We start from the raw sequence: 13,972 nt of genomic DNA, 5'->3' as shown, positions 1-13,972 counted from the left end.
ACCTCCCCCGCTCACATGCTCTTTCTCAAAATAAACATTAAAAAAAAAGAATTTAGAAAAATAGCAACAACAGAAACCCAGAGAAATTAAGAGAGAGAACAGAAACCGACAACATGGAAATAGAGATAAAATGGACTATAAACAAAGCCAAATGTTGATTATTTAAAACGACTAAACACACTTTTTGTGAGAATGCTATTTTTAAAAAGCAAGAAGGCATGCACAAATGATGTTAGAAATAAAAAGGGAATCATAATTATGGATGCAGCAGAAGTTAAAAAGATAAGGGAATGCTATATAAGACTAACGCTGTAAGTGCCAATACATTTGATACCTATAAACATACAAATGCCAAGAAAAATACAGCTCATTAAAACATTTGAGAAGATGGGGCGCCTGGGTGGCTCAGTCGGTTGAGCGTCTGACTTCAGCTCAGGTCATGATCTCAAGGCTCGTGAGTTTGAGCCCCGCGTCAGGCTCTGTGCTGACAGCTCAGAGCCTGAAGCCTGCTTCGGATTCTGTGTCTCCCTCTCTCTCTGCCCCTAACCCATCTGCATTCTGTCTCTGTCTCTCTCAAAAATAAATAAACATTAAAAAAAATTTTTAAATAAATAAATAAAACATTTGAGAAGAAATAGAAAGCCTAAATAATTCTATAACCAGCAAAACAAACACAACAACTTTTTAAATCAGTAATTTCTCTCTCTCTCTCTCTCTCTCTCTCTCTCTCACACACACACACACACACACACACACACAATTTTGTAAGAGACTGCAACCAAACTTTGAGGGACAGATCACTGCAATTTTATACACCCTCTTTCAGGAAAGACAGTATTTCTCATTCCATGCCAGGATCAAACCTGCCAAGGACTATAGGAGAAAGGAAAATTAAGGGCCATGCCCTTCATGAACATATACACAAAAATTCTATATACAATGCTGGCAAACCAATTCCAGAAGCATGTAAAATTAAAACCTTTTATGACCAAGTTTGTCTTAAAGAAATTCGGAGTTGGTCTGCCACTAGAAAATGCAGTCCTAATTCACCAAATTGACAAGTAAAAGAGAAAAGCTTCATGACTAGAGCATTAAATGCAGAAAAAGCATTAGATAAAATTCAACAATAAATAATAAAAACTTTGAACAATACAGAAATAGAAGAGGATTTCCTAATCTAATCTAAGACTATCTACCAAACCCCTCAAAAATCATAATTACCTCAACAGAAAATTAGAAGCAGTTCCTGTAAAATCAAAACCAAAGCAAAGATGTCTACTATTAACCCTACTGTTCAGCACTGTACTGCCCATGTGGTCAAATACAAAAAAAAAAACAAAAAATTAAATATAAGCTTTGGAAAGAAAGAAACCAAACTGTCACCATTCACAAACAACAAAGTTTCTATAAAGAAACTTCTCCCAAAATCTGTAGACAAATTATAATTAATTAAAGTTTAGTAAGATGGCTATTTGTAAACTCAATGCACGAAAGTCCTTCTATTTCTACAGAGTATTTCTATTTCTTCTATTTTAAACAAATAGTTTAAAAATATAATTTTAAATTGATATTTATAACAGAAACAAAAATTATAAGACCTCTATGAATATATCTAACAAAGACGTGCAAGATCTTTATCAAGAAAGATATAAAACTATAGAAAAACACTAGGTCTCCTGGGTGGCTCTGTCGGTTAAGCATCCAACTCTTGATTTCGGCTCAGGTCATGATCTCATAGTTGGTGAGATCAAGCCCCTTGTTGGGCTCTACACTGATAGCAGGGAGCCTGCTTGGGATTCTCTCTCTCCCTCTCTCTCTGCCCCTCTCCGGCTCACACACACATGTGCTTTCTCTCTCACTCTCTCTCAAAATAAATAAACTTTTAAAGTAAGGAAAAAAAAGGGGAAATATTAAAGAAGACCTAATATTAAAGAAGACCGAAATTTTAAGAGGTACATAATGCTCATACATATAAAAAGTACTTAGTAAAGATATCAATTCTTCCAAATGGATCTACATATCCAATTGAATTCTGTTCAACATAATTCTTCATGGAACTTGGCAAGAAAATTCTAAAATTTCTATGGAAGGGTTAAGAGCCATGAATATTAATACAATCCTAAGGAAGATGAATACGATGAGTAAATTTGTCCTAGAAGATACCAAGACTTACATAAAGATATGAAATGATGAGAGTGAGTATTGTATTAGTGTCAGAAAAAATTAAATCAATAAATGGAACAGACAAAAAAGCTCAGAGGCAAAACCATACATTTGGGGAATTTGATGAGACTAAATTGCCTTTTTAGAACAGTTGAGAAAGAATTACTATTTACTAAATCAGTGATTCTGAAACTTCCTTAATGATAAGAATTATCTGAATATCCCAATTACCTGGAAATTCTGACTCAGTAGACTTGCATTGTAGTCAAGGAATCTATATTTTTAAAAGAATTACAGGGTTTTTTTTAATTGTTTTTAATTTGTATTTATTATTTTGAGAGAGAGAGAGAGAGCGTGAACAGGGGAGGGGCAGAGAGAGGGAGCCACAGAATCCGAAGCAGGCTCCAGGCTCTGAGCTGTCAGCACAGAGCCCAACAGTGGACCATGAGATCATGACCTGAGCCAAGGTCAGATACTTAACCGACTGAGCCACCCAGGTGCCCCTGGATAAAGCACTTCTAAATTAAATCTTCCCTTGCTCAAAGAACATCGTAGGCAAGCTACGAAAAGATACTTGAACATATACTATCAACCAACTGGATGTTTGTACAAAGATGTATAAGAATGTCATGTTTATATTAGCAAACATCAAGAAATACAACCCCAAAATGTCTGTAAATTAAAGAACAAACAAATAAATGGTGACTGATTCATGCAATGGAATGAATGTGAAATTGATGAAGTACAGTTTCTGTTACCAATTCAGATGAATGTCTAAAGCATACTGTTGAATGAAAACTGCTACATACAAATAATATATACATAGGTAACAATTCATAATAGTGTATGCTCTTTGGGGAAAAGAAAATTTTATGATTGGGTAAGGGCACAGTGGAGTTTCAAAAGTATTGGAAAAGTATTTCTTAAGTAGGGTGGTAGACAAAATGTATATTTGTTTTCTTATCATTATCTATAGTTTACTTTCATTGAGTATATGCTTTAAAGCATAAGTATTCCACAATGCAAACATACATTCAAAAATACTTGCTGATTGACAGATTTATAAGGTGAAGTGAAACACTACACCAAGAACCAGGATAGTTTGTAACTACCAACTACTACCTCTGGATAAGCTATCCTGCAGTCTGGCCCTTGGATACGTGCACAGTGCAGCCCTCATTCCTGACCATAAGCAGAACAAGATGGACGGGCATGTTACCAATTCAATTGCCCAATGAAAGGGATTGCCCATGTGCTCTGTAGCTGGTCCAAAGCAAGCAGGAAGCAGGAAGCAGGTCAGAGTTTGTATTTTCAAGTTAAAGAAGAGAGGGGTTGAATCAGGAAAGGGCCATCCCTGGGGCATCCCTTACCTTCTCACAGTACCAGCCTCTGTTGACGCCTACGTTGCCGTGTCCGATGGAGACCCGACTCAGGGGGCTAAGGAGGACAGCCAACTCGATGTGGAAGATGTCTGTGCGGCCACGGTCAAACACACCGCCTTCCAAGAAGATTTTCCCACTGTTCTTATTCCCTCTGGCCCCATACATAACCAAGTAGATTTTGGATTTGGTCCCGGCACCCCGGACATCCCCAGTGAAGACGGTGACAATATATGAAATAGCTGGTGTGGAAGCAACAGGGAAGGAGAAAGTTAGTGCCAGCTGATTACAAAATCCCACCCAAGTCTCCCCTCCCTGGCTACCACCTCCCTAGGCCCTCCCTCTTCCACGCTTCCTCATTCCCCCCTCGTCCTCCTTCCCCAGATGACCTCCAGTGCGCCTCTCCGCTTTGTGCTCTTTTTTCAGTTTGTGTGTCAATGTATCTGAGTTTAGGAATAAACTGCAGGTATTACCCTAAGAAGCTGCCAGCCCTGATTACAAGAAACAGAGAGAAGGAGGAATTTGAGTTGGCTAAGAATAGTATTTGTTATTAATGTTAATTACCATGTGCATATTATTAATAGCTGCCGGACGAATTCTGTTATGTCTGATTTAATTATAAGAGTCAACTCCATTAATGGAGATTTATATTCGGGGCTAGCTGATTCATTTTGCTTGCTCTTTTGCTCATAAGTTAAAAAGATAACTTTTAATAGAGGGCACTCATGTCTGAGCCTGACGTGGTGGGTTGAGGAAAGAGTGAGGGAAGGAGAGCACATTGTGGTCAGGCCATTTGAGGTTTTGGTCAGTCGGGAGGTGAGACGAGGACATGAAGTTCTGGGCAAGAGCCAGCAAAGGGAGATTAAGCTGTGACGTGGGACTGAGTAAGAGAAAACACCAAAGACCAGCATCTGGACAGGAAACTCTGCTCAGGTCTGGCCTCCCTCCATTTTGCTCTGGGGTCTAAGGCAATGGTGTACAGGCACACACCCCTCCACCCCACCCCCTGCCTCACCCCTAGCCCCGGACCCAGGGAAATGAAAATCCTGAAAGTCTTTTGGAGCTAGCCACATGCAGCTACGGGATGCCTGATTCGTTGAAGCGTTTACACCTTCCTTTGTTCAACAAACGCTGACTGAGTGCTTACTACATGCAAGGCCTCAGGGAGACTAGAAGATGAACAAATGGTGTCTCCAGCTCTGTTTCTCCAAAACACACCCAGTACGTACTCCCATGGCCCAGGCTACCAGTAATTCCCAGCCTTTGACAGACGTTTCTCCTTCTCCTCTACCACTGGAGGTCAGTAAGAGTAAGAGTAACAGGGTTAAAGGGGTCAGAGCAGACCCATTCTGGGATCTGGTTTTGTTTTGTTTTGTTTTGTTTTAAGTAGGCTTCATGCCCAGTGCAGAGCCCAACACCGGGCTTGAACTCACGACCCTGAGATTAAGACCTGAGCTGAGATCAAGAGTCCGATGCTTAACCAACTGAGCCACCCAGGCGCCCCTCCTATCTGTTTCTGAGTAAATAACACGCAAGCTTCAGTTACAAATAACGTGCAAGGCTGGAAAGTGCTGGAGCAGAGGAACGTGTGATTTCCTAACTGATAGCAGTCAAGGTCTGCCCAAGTGTCTGGTGCAAAGGAAGGGAGGGAGTGCCTGTCTACAGGAAGGAGGGAGGGCTCAGAGGGAGTGACAGGGAGCAGGAATTTGAGGAGTGTAGAGAAGAGAAATGGCATTACAGGCTGAGGAGAAAGATATTCTAAAGATAAAGTGAGAGAGTAAGGCCAGCAGCTCAGGGAGGGGCGGGGGAAGGCACGGATGAGGAGAGGGCCAGGCAAGGGGAGAGAAGCTCCCTCCCCCCCGCCCCCCCAGCAGAAGCAGAAAACAAGTAGGTTCAGGAAAGAGCAAAGGTGTGCTGATGAGGTGGAGCGAGACAGGTGAGCATCTGGAAGTGAGACAAGAAGTTGGAAGATTCAGCTGACACGTATGTTGCAGCCAAACCACGAAGCAGTTTGCATACTGTGCCCCAGGACTTGGACCTCTTCTCTGTGCAGTGCTAAGCAACAGGATGCTGTGCAGCAGAGCACGTTCTCAGATGGGCACATGCACGACACTGATGTTCCGGAACATCCACGAACTCCCGTGCTGGGAGGTGCGGGTTTTCTGTGGAATCCGCACAGGGTGGAGACTAAGGTGGCAGCCCGAATCCGGATCTGTCACTTGCCAGCTGCGTGACCTTGGACAGGTCTCTCAATGCCTATGTGACTCAGTTTGCTCCTCTGTGAAATGGAAATGATAACAGTTTCTATATTACGGGGTCCTTGTGAGGATTAAAGGGGACAAAACGGGTCAAGTGCCTAGGGTGCCTGGCATACAGTAAGCACGCAATAGTAAGAGGAGCTAAGAGTAAATCCACAGCCTCATCCACTGTGAACAGGAGTTCACATTCCAGCTTCACCCAGTGGCTAATCTCTTCTGCCCTGAAAGTTAGTATCTGCTCAGGGGCACCTCCCCCGCCTCCTCTGGCATCAGCAGAGCCTCAGGCTCCAGCACAAAGGGACGGAACACTTTCAAGAGCAGGAGGAGTGGCTGGCTGCCTCCTGCTGGATCACAGGCCTCCAGGCCCACCAAGGAGAACACTGAACCTGAGGCAGAAAGTGAAATACCAGCCAATCGTGCTTCCCCTTTCTCAGTTCTACCTGTGGTCTCAGCTCCGCCCACTAAGATATCCCTTTGGATTTTGCCATCGTCTTCATCCAAGGCCAGCCAGCGGTTAAGAGGGAAGTCATATTTTCTCTTGTTCCCAATATCTTCAATGACAATCTGGGAAGGAGAAGAGAGGGCAGGACGGCAAGGGTCACTAACAGCGCACCTGGTGATCGAATACCTCCATCACTTGAATGCACTCTAAGAATACACTCTCACCTTCTTTGTGGCCCAGGGAAAGCTTAGCACAAGCACGTGCCTTTTTCTGCAAAGCACTGAGAGGCACATGGGGACGACTGGCAAGTACCTCCTACTTGAATGACTGAGCCACTATTCCCTCCTCTGCTGCAGATCATTTTCACAACTAAGTGCAGGAAATTTGGCAGGATGTGCCCTGTGAGACCCGGGTGTGAAGCCTGTATTTACAGACTGCAACGAGAGCATCGCCTTCCCCACCTGCTGAAGCCTGGGACCCTACCCTCGGTGAGAAGCCGAGTCCACACAAGGAGAATTACAAGCCCCAAATGAGGCACACAGAATCCCAGGGTCTGGTGATCAGGTCAGAAAACATCAGCCACTGATAGCGAGGATAATGGAAGTGGCTGTCTACAAAGCCTCCCACAGGGCACTCACATGTGGGCCAGGCTGGCGAGGCTGAGATAAGAATGTCTTTCAGAGTTTACCAAGGAGCTGAAAGGCCCTTTCAAGCGTGCCAGGAACCCAACTGAAAACCCACTCTAAGATAAGCAGACTCATCAATAACTAGAATCTCTCCCCCAGTTGTAGCCCTGTGAAGGCAGAAGCATCTGGAGACAGGGTGAGTTGGAAAGTGAAAGTGTCTGCCCAGGTGTTCCCAAGATTGCCCAAGGGCGGCGGGGGGGTGGGGGGGGTGGCGATTTCAATGAAAGACTCCCTTCCTAAGATCAAAATGTCTGCAGTGTGGAAACAGGGCACACACTGGGCTGCCTGAAGCCATCTCACCCTATTCTAATCCCGTTTTCAAAAAAAGAACTTTCTGGGCTAAGAGCTGTTTTCCCAAGGATACCACCCACTAGGGAAAAGCCGGTGGCCTGAACCAGTGACTGGAAGCCACTGTCCTCCCAGCCTTCTCTCCTCAGATATATCCAGCATTCAGGCTTTGGGTTATAAATCAGTCCCTTGTGAGTTTGGTTGGTGTGAGTCACCCTTCAGAGCCTGCTGATTTGATGGAGTGTCTGTACTTTTAAAGCTGAGCACCTGGAGGCCACTGTGGCACAGGCCAGAGAGGGTTCTGCTGTCAAAGTCCAGCCTCTCACAACATTTCTATCTGCACATTTCTCGCTGGCTTTCATCTCCATGTTAGGGGGAGACTGGGGAGTCAATGACAAAGGTCTGAGGCTTCAGCCCGCCTCCTAACCCCCTTTACTCTGGCTCCCACAAAATTGGAAAAGCAGAGTGAAGGAAAACAGGACTTCGTTTATCAGAGAAGCTATCAAGCCTACTAATAAACCTTGGCATACAGATTCACCATCTCTGTCTTTCAGTGTTCACAGACTAGCGTACCAGCCACGGTTTCAAGAGGGAGAACACCACCCTCACAGCTCATCATCAATACCACCCTCACAGTTGTCATCAATAAAGGGCCCCCTACTGGCCTGGTGTCTGATGGAAATTCCTCACCTGAGAAGTTTAGCTAATCTGAGAAATAGAACGTGTATCATTAACTACCTCTACAAGACAAAACTAGCTGAGGCACGAAGGAAAGAGACAATATTTGAATACATTTTTGGAAAAATTAGATTTTCCAAAATACTAAATACAAAGAAGGGCCAAGAGAGATGATGAGAGGTTAAATACCGGTGCAGAAAGTATCAGAGTCCATGAACAGGTCTTAAACTTTTCTAGGGGTGCCTGGGTGAAGCGTCCGACTTCAGCTCCGGTCATGATCTTGCGTGGCTCATGAGTCCGAGCCCTGCGTCAGGCTCTGTGCCAACAGCTCAGCTCGGAGCTGGGAGACTGCTTGGGATTCTCTGTCTCCCTCTCTCTCTTCCCCTCCCTTGCTTTGTCTCTCTCTCTCTCTCAAAAATAAACATTAAAAAAACTGTAAAAAATTGAAAAAAAACCTTTTCTAGATGCATATTAAAATATGTAAACAATTATTCATCCAAACTTTTGGCCCCGAGGTCTACAAGATGAGGCTGGAGGAAGCTGGCTCCCGGGGAGCAGGGTATCTGGGAGCACGTCTGGTAGCAGACGGTGATCCTTCAGCGGGCAGGAGCAGAGAAGCGGAGGCGGGGAGGGAAATGACCACGCGCCGACTGCCATACGTAAAGACTGTACAGGGGTGTGGGGGGGGGGGGTAGTGGGTTCTCTCAGAAGCGTCCTGGCCTCTGCTGGGTGGGTTGTGGCTCACTCATGACCCCTGATGCTTAGACGGTCATAACCAAGAGCCCCTTCCGAGGGAGGAGTGAGCGGCTTTCCCACTTCCGTTTACGAGTTGCCCACACACCTCTGGGATTTCATGGAGTTCCTTTCAAGACTCCAGGACCTGTCAGGAATGGTTTTCGTAAGGGAATGAAATGGTGGTGTTCCCTCCAGACCACTGTTACCCAGATCCTGTGGTTGTGGCAGCGACCGCTGTAAAATAGGACTGGGGAAATAGAAACGCCCCTCGCTATGACTGACAGAAGCACATACTTGGAGGCAGGAAAGGGGAGAGAGAGAGAGACAGACAGACACTGTGTGTGTGAGAGACAGACAGACAGAAGCAATGACCTAATAAAAAGCAAGAACCATTATCTCCTGGAGGAATACTCTCCATGGGCAGAAAGCCCCCAGGCAGCGCTGGCCTTCTGAGAGGCAAGAGGGCAAGCAGGGGTCACGAGCCCCCTGGGAGATGAGGCCACAGCCACAGAAGGCCTGTCCACGGTGGAACCCACAAGGACACAGCAGAGTCATAAGATCGGACCAGCCAATGGTAAAAGTAGCTTATTCTTCTACCCCAAAGAAGAGGAGGAAAAGATGGAGCTGGCCAAGCAGGGCTCATTTCTTCCCTATTCTTCCCAATGGTTTAGAGATACACTCAGATGATCCAGGGCCTTGGGGCCTTCATTTCCGCCCCATCCTGCAAGGTACACGTGCCCGTGTGAGCACATGGCATGGGTCCTGGAGTCAGCAGATTTTAGATCGATGGGGAGTGTCACGTATGATTCATGACAGCTCTCCCTGCTCTACACTGAAAAAATTTGCACCAATTTTATATAACCTATTAGAACAGAGGCCTGTTCTGGGCAGAAGTGAAACCCACACACACAGCAATTTGAGGAGGATGAAGGGTCCCCTCCCTCGCACTCATGCACCAAGGTGCCCGAGATGTGCACAATCTGAGTGGTCCACACAGCGTACCCACTATGTACCAGGCATGAGGGCAGGCAAAGAATGTAGAACAAGCCTCTGCTTTCAAGGGGTTTTCAATCTTTCCTTTAAAAATGCATAAATGGGGACACCTGGGCAGCTCAGTCGGTTAAGCATCCGAGTCTTGATTTCAGCTCAGGTCATGATCTCATGGTTCATGAGATCGAGCCCCAGGTCGGGTTCAGCACTGACAGCATGGAGTCTGCTTGGGATTCTCTCTCTCCCTCTCTCTCTTCCCCACCCCTGCTTGCGCTTGTGCCCTCTTTCTCAAAATAAATAAAGACTAAAAATGCATATATGTTATCCAGTAAAAGTAACCTGTGACCCATAAGCAGCCATCATCACATTTCAAGAACCATTGGAGAACTGTGGCTTCCTTCCAGAGTTCTAAGATCAAAGGGCAAAGACCAGGTAAGTTCTGACACAGGAGAAAAAAGGAGGAAGACTTTCGGAGTTTATGAACCCACTAAAGTAAATCTCAGCATCTAGCTTGTGGAAAAGCAAATGAATGTTCCTTGGGGGAAACTGAGGCCCACCAAAGGAAGGTGAGATCTTCTCCCTGTCAAGAGGCTATCCTTCCCCATATGGTCCAGGTCTCAGCCATCACACTGAAAAACTATAAAACGATGTCCCATAATATAAATAAGTGTAAATGGCAGCATTTGAATGGTGACAGCCTAGCATTCTCTCCACCCTCTGTACTCCCTCTCTTCTGAGCCCACCCACACACCCCCCCACCACCTCAGGCTACTGCTCAGTGAAGGCCTCTGATGGCTTATTATGTTCAGGGCCTGTAGTGGTCCTACCCGCACCTTCCTCCCTAACATGACTTCCCACTTCTCAGTCCTCTGAGCCCTGTGCTCTGGCCCAGATCCACTCGGTATCCCTGCCTCGCCCTCTGGCTCCTCCTCATCTGACCACAGGAGTCCTCCTCCCTGCCCCTCCTGGCAAACCCCTACCCATCTTCATGGCCCAGCTCCAGGGCACTCCTGCTGCCCAGTGAGACACAGCTCACCCCCACCACCTTGGTGTGTTCCTTACTCAAGAATTTTATCTCATCCTGCTTGGCATTAAAGTCATGGTAATTCTGATTTCTACTCTCCAAGCCAGGAAATCTGACCTGATCGACATTACTTTACTTGTGGGACTCTCATGACAGAATGTTCACTGAAAGCTGGACTCTCCCAGAAATTTAGGGGTATATGGGTATAGTAAGTATAATTATTTAGGGACTTGTCTTATTCTTTCAAGAAGAGTGATGCTTGGGGCACCTGGGCGGCTCAGTGGGTTAAGCGCCCGACCTCAGCTCAGGTCACTGATCTTGCAGTCTGTGGGTTCAAGCCCCACATTGGGCTCTGCGCTGACAGCCTGGAACCTGCTTCAGATTCTGTCTCCCTCTCTCTCTGCTCCTCCCCTGCTTGTGCTGCCTCTCTCAAAAATAATAAAGCAAAAAGAGAAGAATGATGTTTATCACAACAGCTGCCATTGGTAGCCACACAAATGTTTGTTGACTGTTGAGTTTTATCTGGTAACAGAAGGACACACTGAGCTTCCTGATGTCCCTAAGATCAGCTCCATGAGCCTTGGTCTCCTCCTCCTCCTGGAGCCTGTGGTGCGGGCTGCCGTTACACCGCCTACAGCATGCAGCGGGTGATCGATCTCCCGACCTGGACGGGCTAACACGTGACGCAGGGGAGGGAGTCCAGAGCTGGAGTCCGGAGGACCAGGGTAAGTGCCAGGCTGGCCACTGAAGAGCTGCAAGGCCTTGGGCAAGTCTCTTTACTGCAGCAGATGGACCAAGGACAAGGCCCATTGGAGTGTGACGTGCCATTTTGTGATTGTTGCTCTTCTGAAGCGCTATGACCATCTGAGCTGATCACAGTTGTGGACTAACCCCACGTGAGGGCCCAAGCCATGGGTCGCGGGGCAAGAGCCGGGGGAGGGGAGGATGCCAGTCCCCTATGCTCCAGGAGAGGGTGCAACACAGGGGACAGGGGGTGTTGGTCACCCCGAGGGCCATACCCCTGGGCTGAGAAGCATATGTGGGCAATTGACTAGAAGGGAGACCACCTGTGAAGTGGATAATTATATTGGCTTTTGGGTTTATCCACCAAGCCCTTGAACGTAAATACCCAAGGAGCAACTGTCCTGTGAAGTCCAAGGCAACCAGCCTGGCAACTCTGAGGAAGAAGGGCACTTTCTGTGCAAGTGTCAAATCTGGAAACTCAGGCAGTTCAGCAGCCCCTTTAACTGGTGTCCCTGGGGACCTGAGGGCCAGCAGATCAGTCCTTGTAAACTGTGGAGGGGCAGAACATGGCCAGAGATGGGGGAGGCAGAACACTAGAGCTGGCTGTCCCCAGTATGGTGACACAGTGCTTTCCCCCAGCCTCTGGCTTCGGGCTTGCACCTACCCTGCCTGAGATCTAAACCCCTCCTCCCTCTCTTCCTCAGGAAAGTATCAAGTAAATCCAGGCATACTGACCTACGAAGCACTTAAATTAGTTTCATGTCTTATCCCCAGGAAGCATTTTGGTTTGGCTTAAGTTACAGGAATAGGCTGTCAGGAGTCTGTCAGAATACCGTGAACCTTTGAGGACACCCACCTTAGCACTGGGGGGGACGGGTGGAGGCCTGCCTTACCAGACCCTGAACTCACCCTGCACACAATACGGCTGCACAGAGAACAACCAATCTAATCCTGAAAGGAGCCAAGTGCTTGGCCTTCTGGTTGAAAATAGTGCCTAATTAGCACATAAGAGGAGAAAAAGAAAGGAAGGAAGCAGGAAGACAAGGAGGGAGGGAAGGTGGGAACATCATTCCAAAGAACCAGAAGAAGGGGAGAACTCTGCAAAGGGCCTCACGCTGGATACAGTACAAGAACTGAGGAAAACACACACGCTTAATGGAATACAAGAAGACTGGTCTTTATGAAATAGGACTAAACATCTTTAGGATAGCAGTGGCAGCGTTGAAAAGGCAAAAGATGATAGTAAAAGGGAACCAGACTAAAGAAGGAAAAATATCAAGGAAACTATAGAGCAGCAAATCTGTCAAGGCTCTCACAATTCTGCAAGCCCTCAGAATTTACTGTACCCAACTCCTCAGAATTTACTGTAAGAAGTAATCCTAGAAGTGCATAAAGATAAGCTATAAGAATGTTTGTGACAGCACTCTTTATAGTATCAATAATTTTGAGGAAAAGAATGTTCAACAAAAGAAGATTGATTCAATAAGTCATGTTATATCTGTGCATTGAAATACTCTAGGACTAGGGGTGCCTGGGTGGCTCAGTCGGTTAAGCGTCCGACTTCAGCTCAGGTCATGACCTCACAGTTCGTGAGTTAAAGCCCTGCGTTGGCCTCTGTGCTGACAGCTCAGAGCCTGGAGCCTGCTTCCAATTCTGTGTCTCCCTCTCTCTGCCCCTCCCCCGCTCATGCTCTCTCTCTCTCTCTCTCTCTCTCTCTCTGTCAAAAATAAAAATTTTAAAAAAAAGAAATACTCTAGGACTCATTAACAAATTGCACTGTAAAACCCTCATGTCACTCTATTTAAATAACGTGGGGACATATGCATGTTCTATTTCAAAGTGGAGACGCTGCAGCTTGTAAAACACTGTTTATGATATGACCCCATTTTAAAAAATGATACATGTATATTAATTCATAGAAAAATAGCTGGAGGGGACCTGCATCAAAACACGAACACTGGTCATCTCTGGGTGGTGAAACCGTGGTGGTTTAGGTTTACCTTATTTTTTGTTTATTTCTATTTCCTAACCTTTTACAATGAACATGTAAATGTTCCTAACCTTTTACAACAAACATGTAAATTCTGAGAAACACTCAGAATTAGAATGGAATGCACACTGGTAGGAGAAGGAAGGGACTGGACAGCATGGCATGGGGGAGCAATCCAGGACAGGGTGAGGGAATGTGACACGTTCTCCTGGAGTGCAAAGAACAGAAAGTGGAAGGAACAAGAGAGAAGCTGAGAGCTTCGGAAAACAGAGAATGGAGAGCCCATAAATGGTTACTTGTGACTCCTGAAGAAGAGACCAGAACAAATGCCATCCAAGCCAGAATCTGGCATATAACAGGAGATTCTCTTTCCTGAGCTACAACTAAATAAATTGTGAATAAATAAATATCATTTGCACAAAAGTAAAGACTAATCGTGTCCCTGAAAAACCAAAAACAAAAGCAAAAGAAAGGAAGGAATGAAAGGAAGGAGGGAGGGAAGGAGGATGGGGGCATAAATGAACTAACAGAGCCCCCCAATTGAGACTTATTATAAATATAAAGAAAAAAAAATTCTGCAAGCATCCCGGCTAGA

The 13,972-nt window shown here is 45.9% G+C and overlaps 1 protein-coding gene across 1 annotated transcript in view; it reads right to left on the bottom strand.

Annotated features, from left to right (window-relative positions):
- The window catches only part of LOXHD1 (lipoxygenase homology PLAT domains 1), a 160,612-nt gene that overhangs the window by 105,707 nt on the left and 40,933 nt on the right, over positions 1-13,972 (bottom strand). The window contains exons 7-8 of the mRNA XM_040478489.1: positions 6,241-6,364; positions 3,534-3,784 (exon numbers count right to left, since the gene is read on the bottom strand). Of these exons, the coding sequence (XP_040334423.1) occupies positions 3,534-3,784; positions 6,241-6,364 (375 nt within the window). The remainder of the gene's footprint in view (positions 1-3,533; positions 3,785-6,240; positions 6,365-13,972) is intronic.

The sequence above is a fragment of the Herpailurus yagouaroundi genome, unplaced genomic scaffold (genome assembly GCF_014898765.1).
Source record: "Herpailurus yagouaroundi ecotype Mexico unplaced genomic scaffold, PumYag 142, whole genome shotgun sequence".
Classification (NCBI taxonomy): Eukaryota; Metazoa; Chordata; class Mammalia; order Carnivora; family Felidae; genus Herpailurus; species Herpailurus yagouaroundi.
Note: the sequence above shows the minus strand (reverse complement) of the source record. Positions and strands in the feature narration are given on the sequence as shown.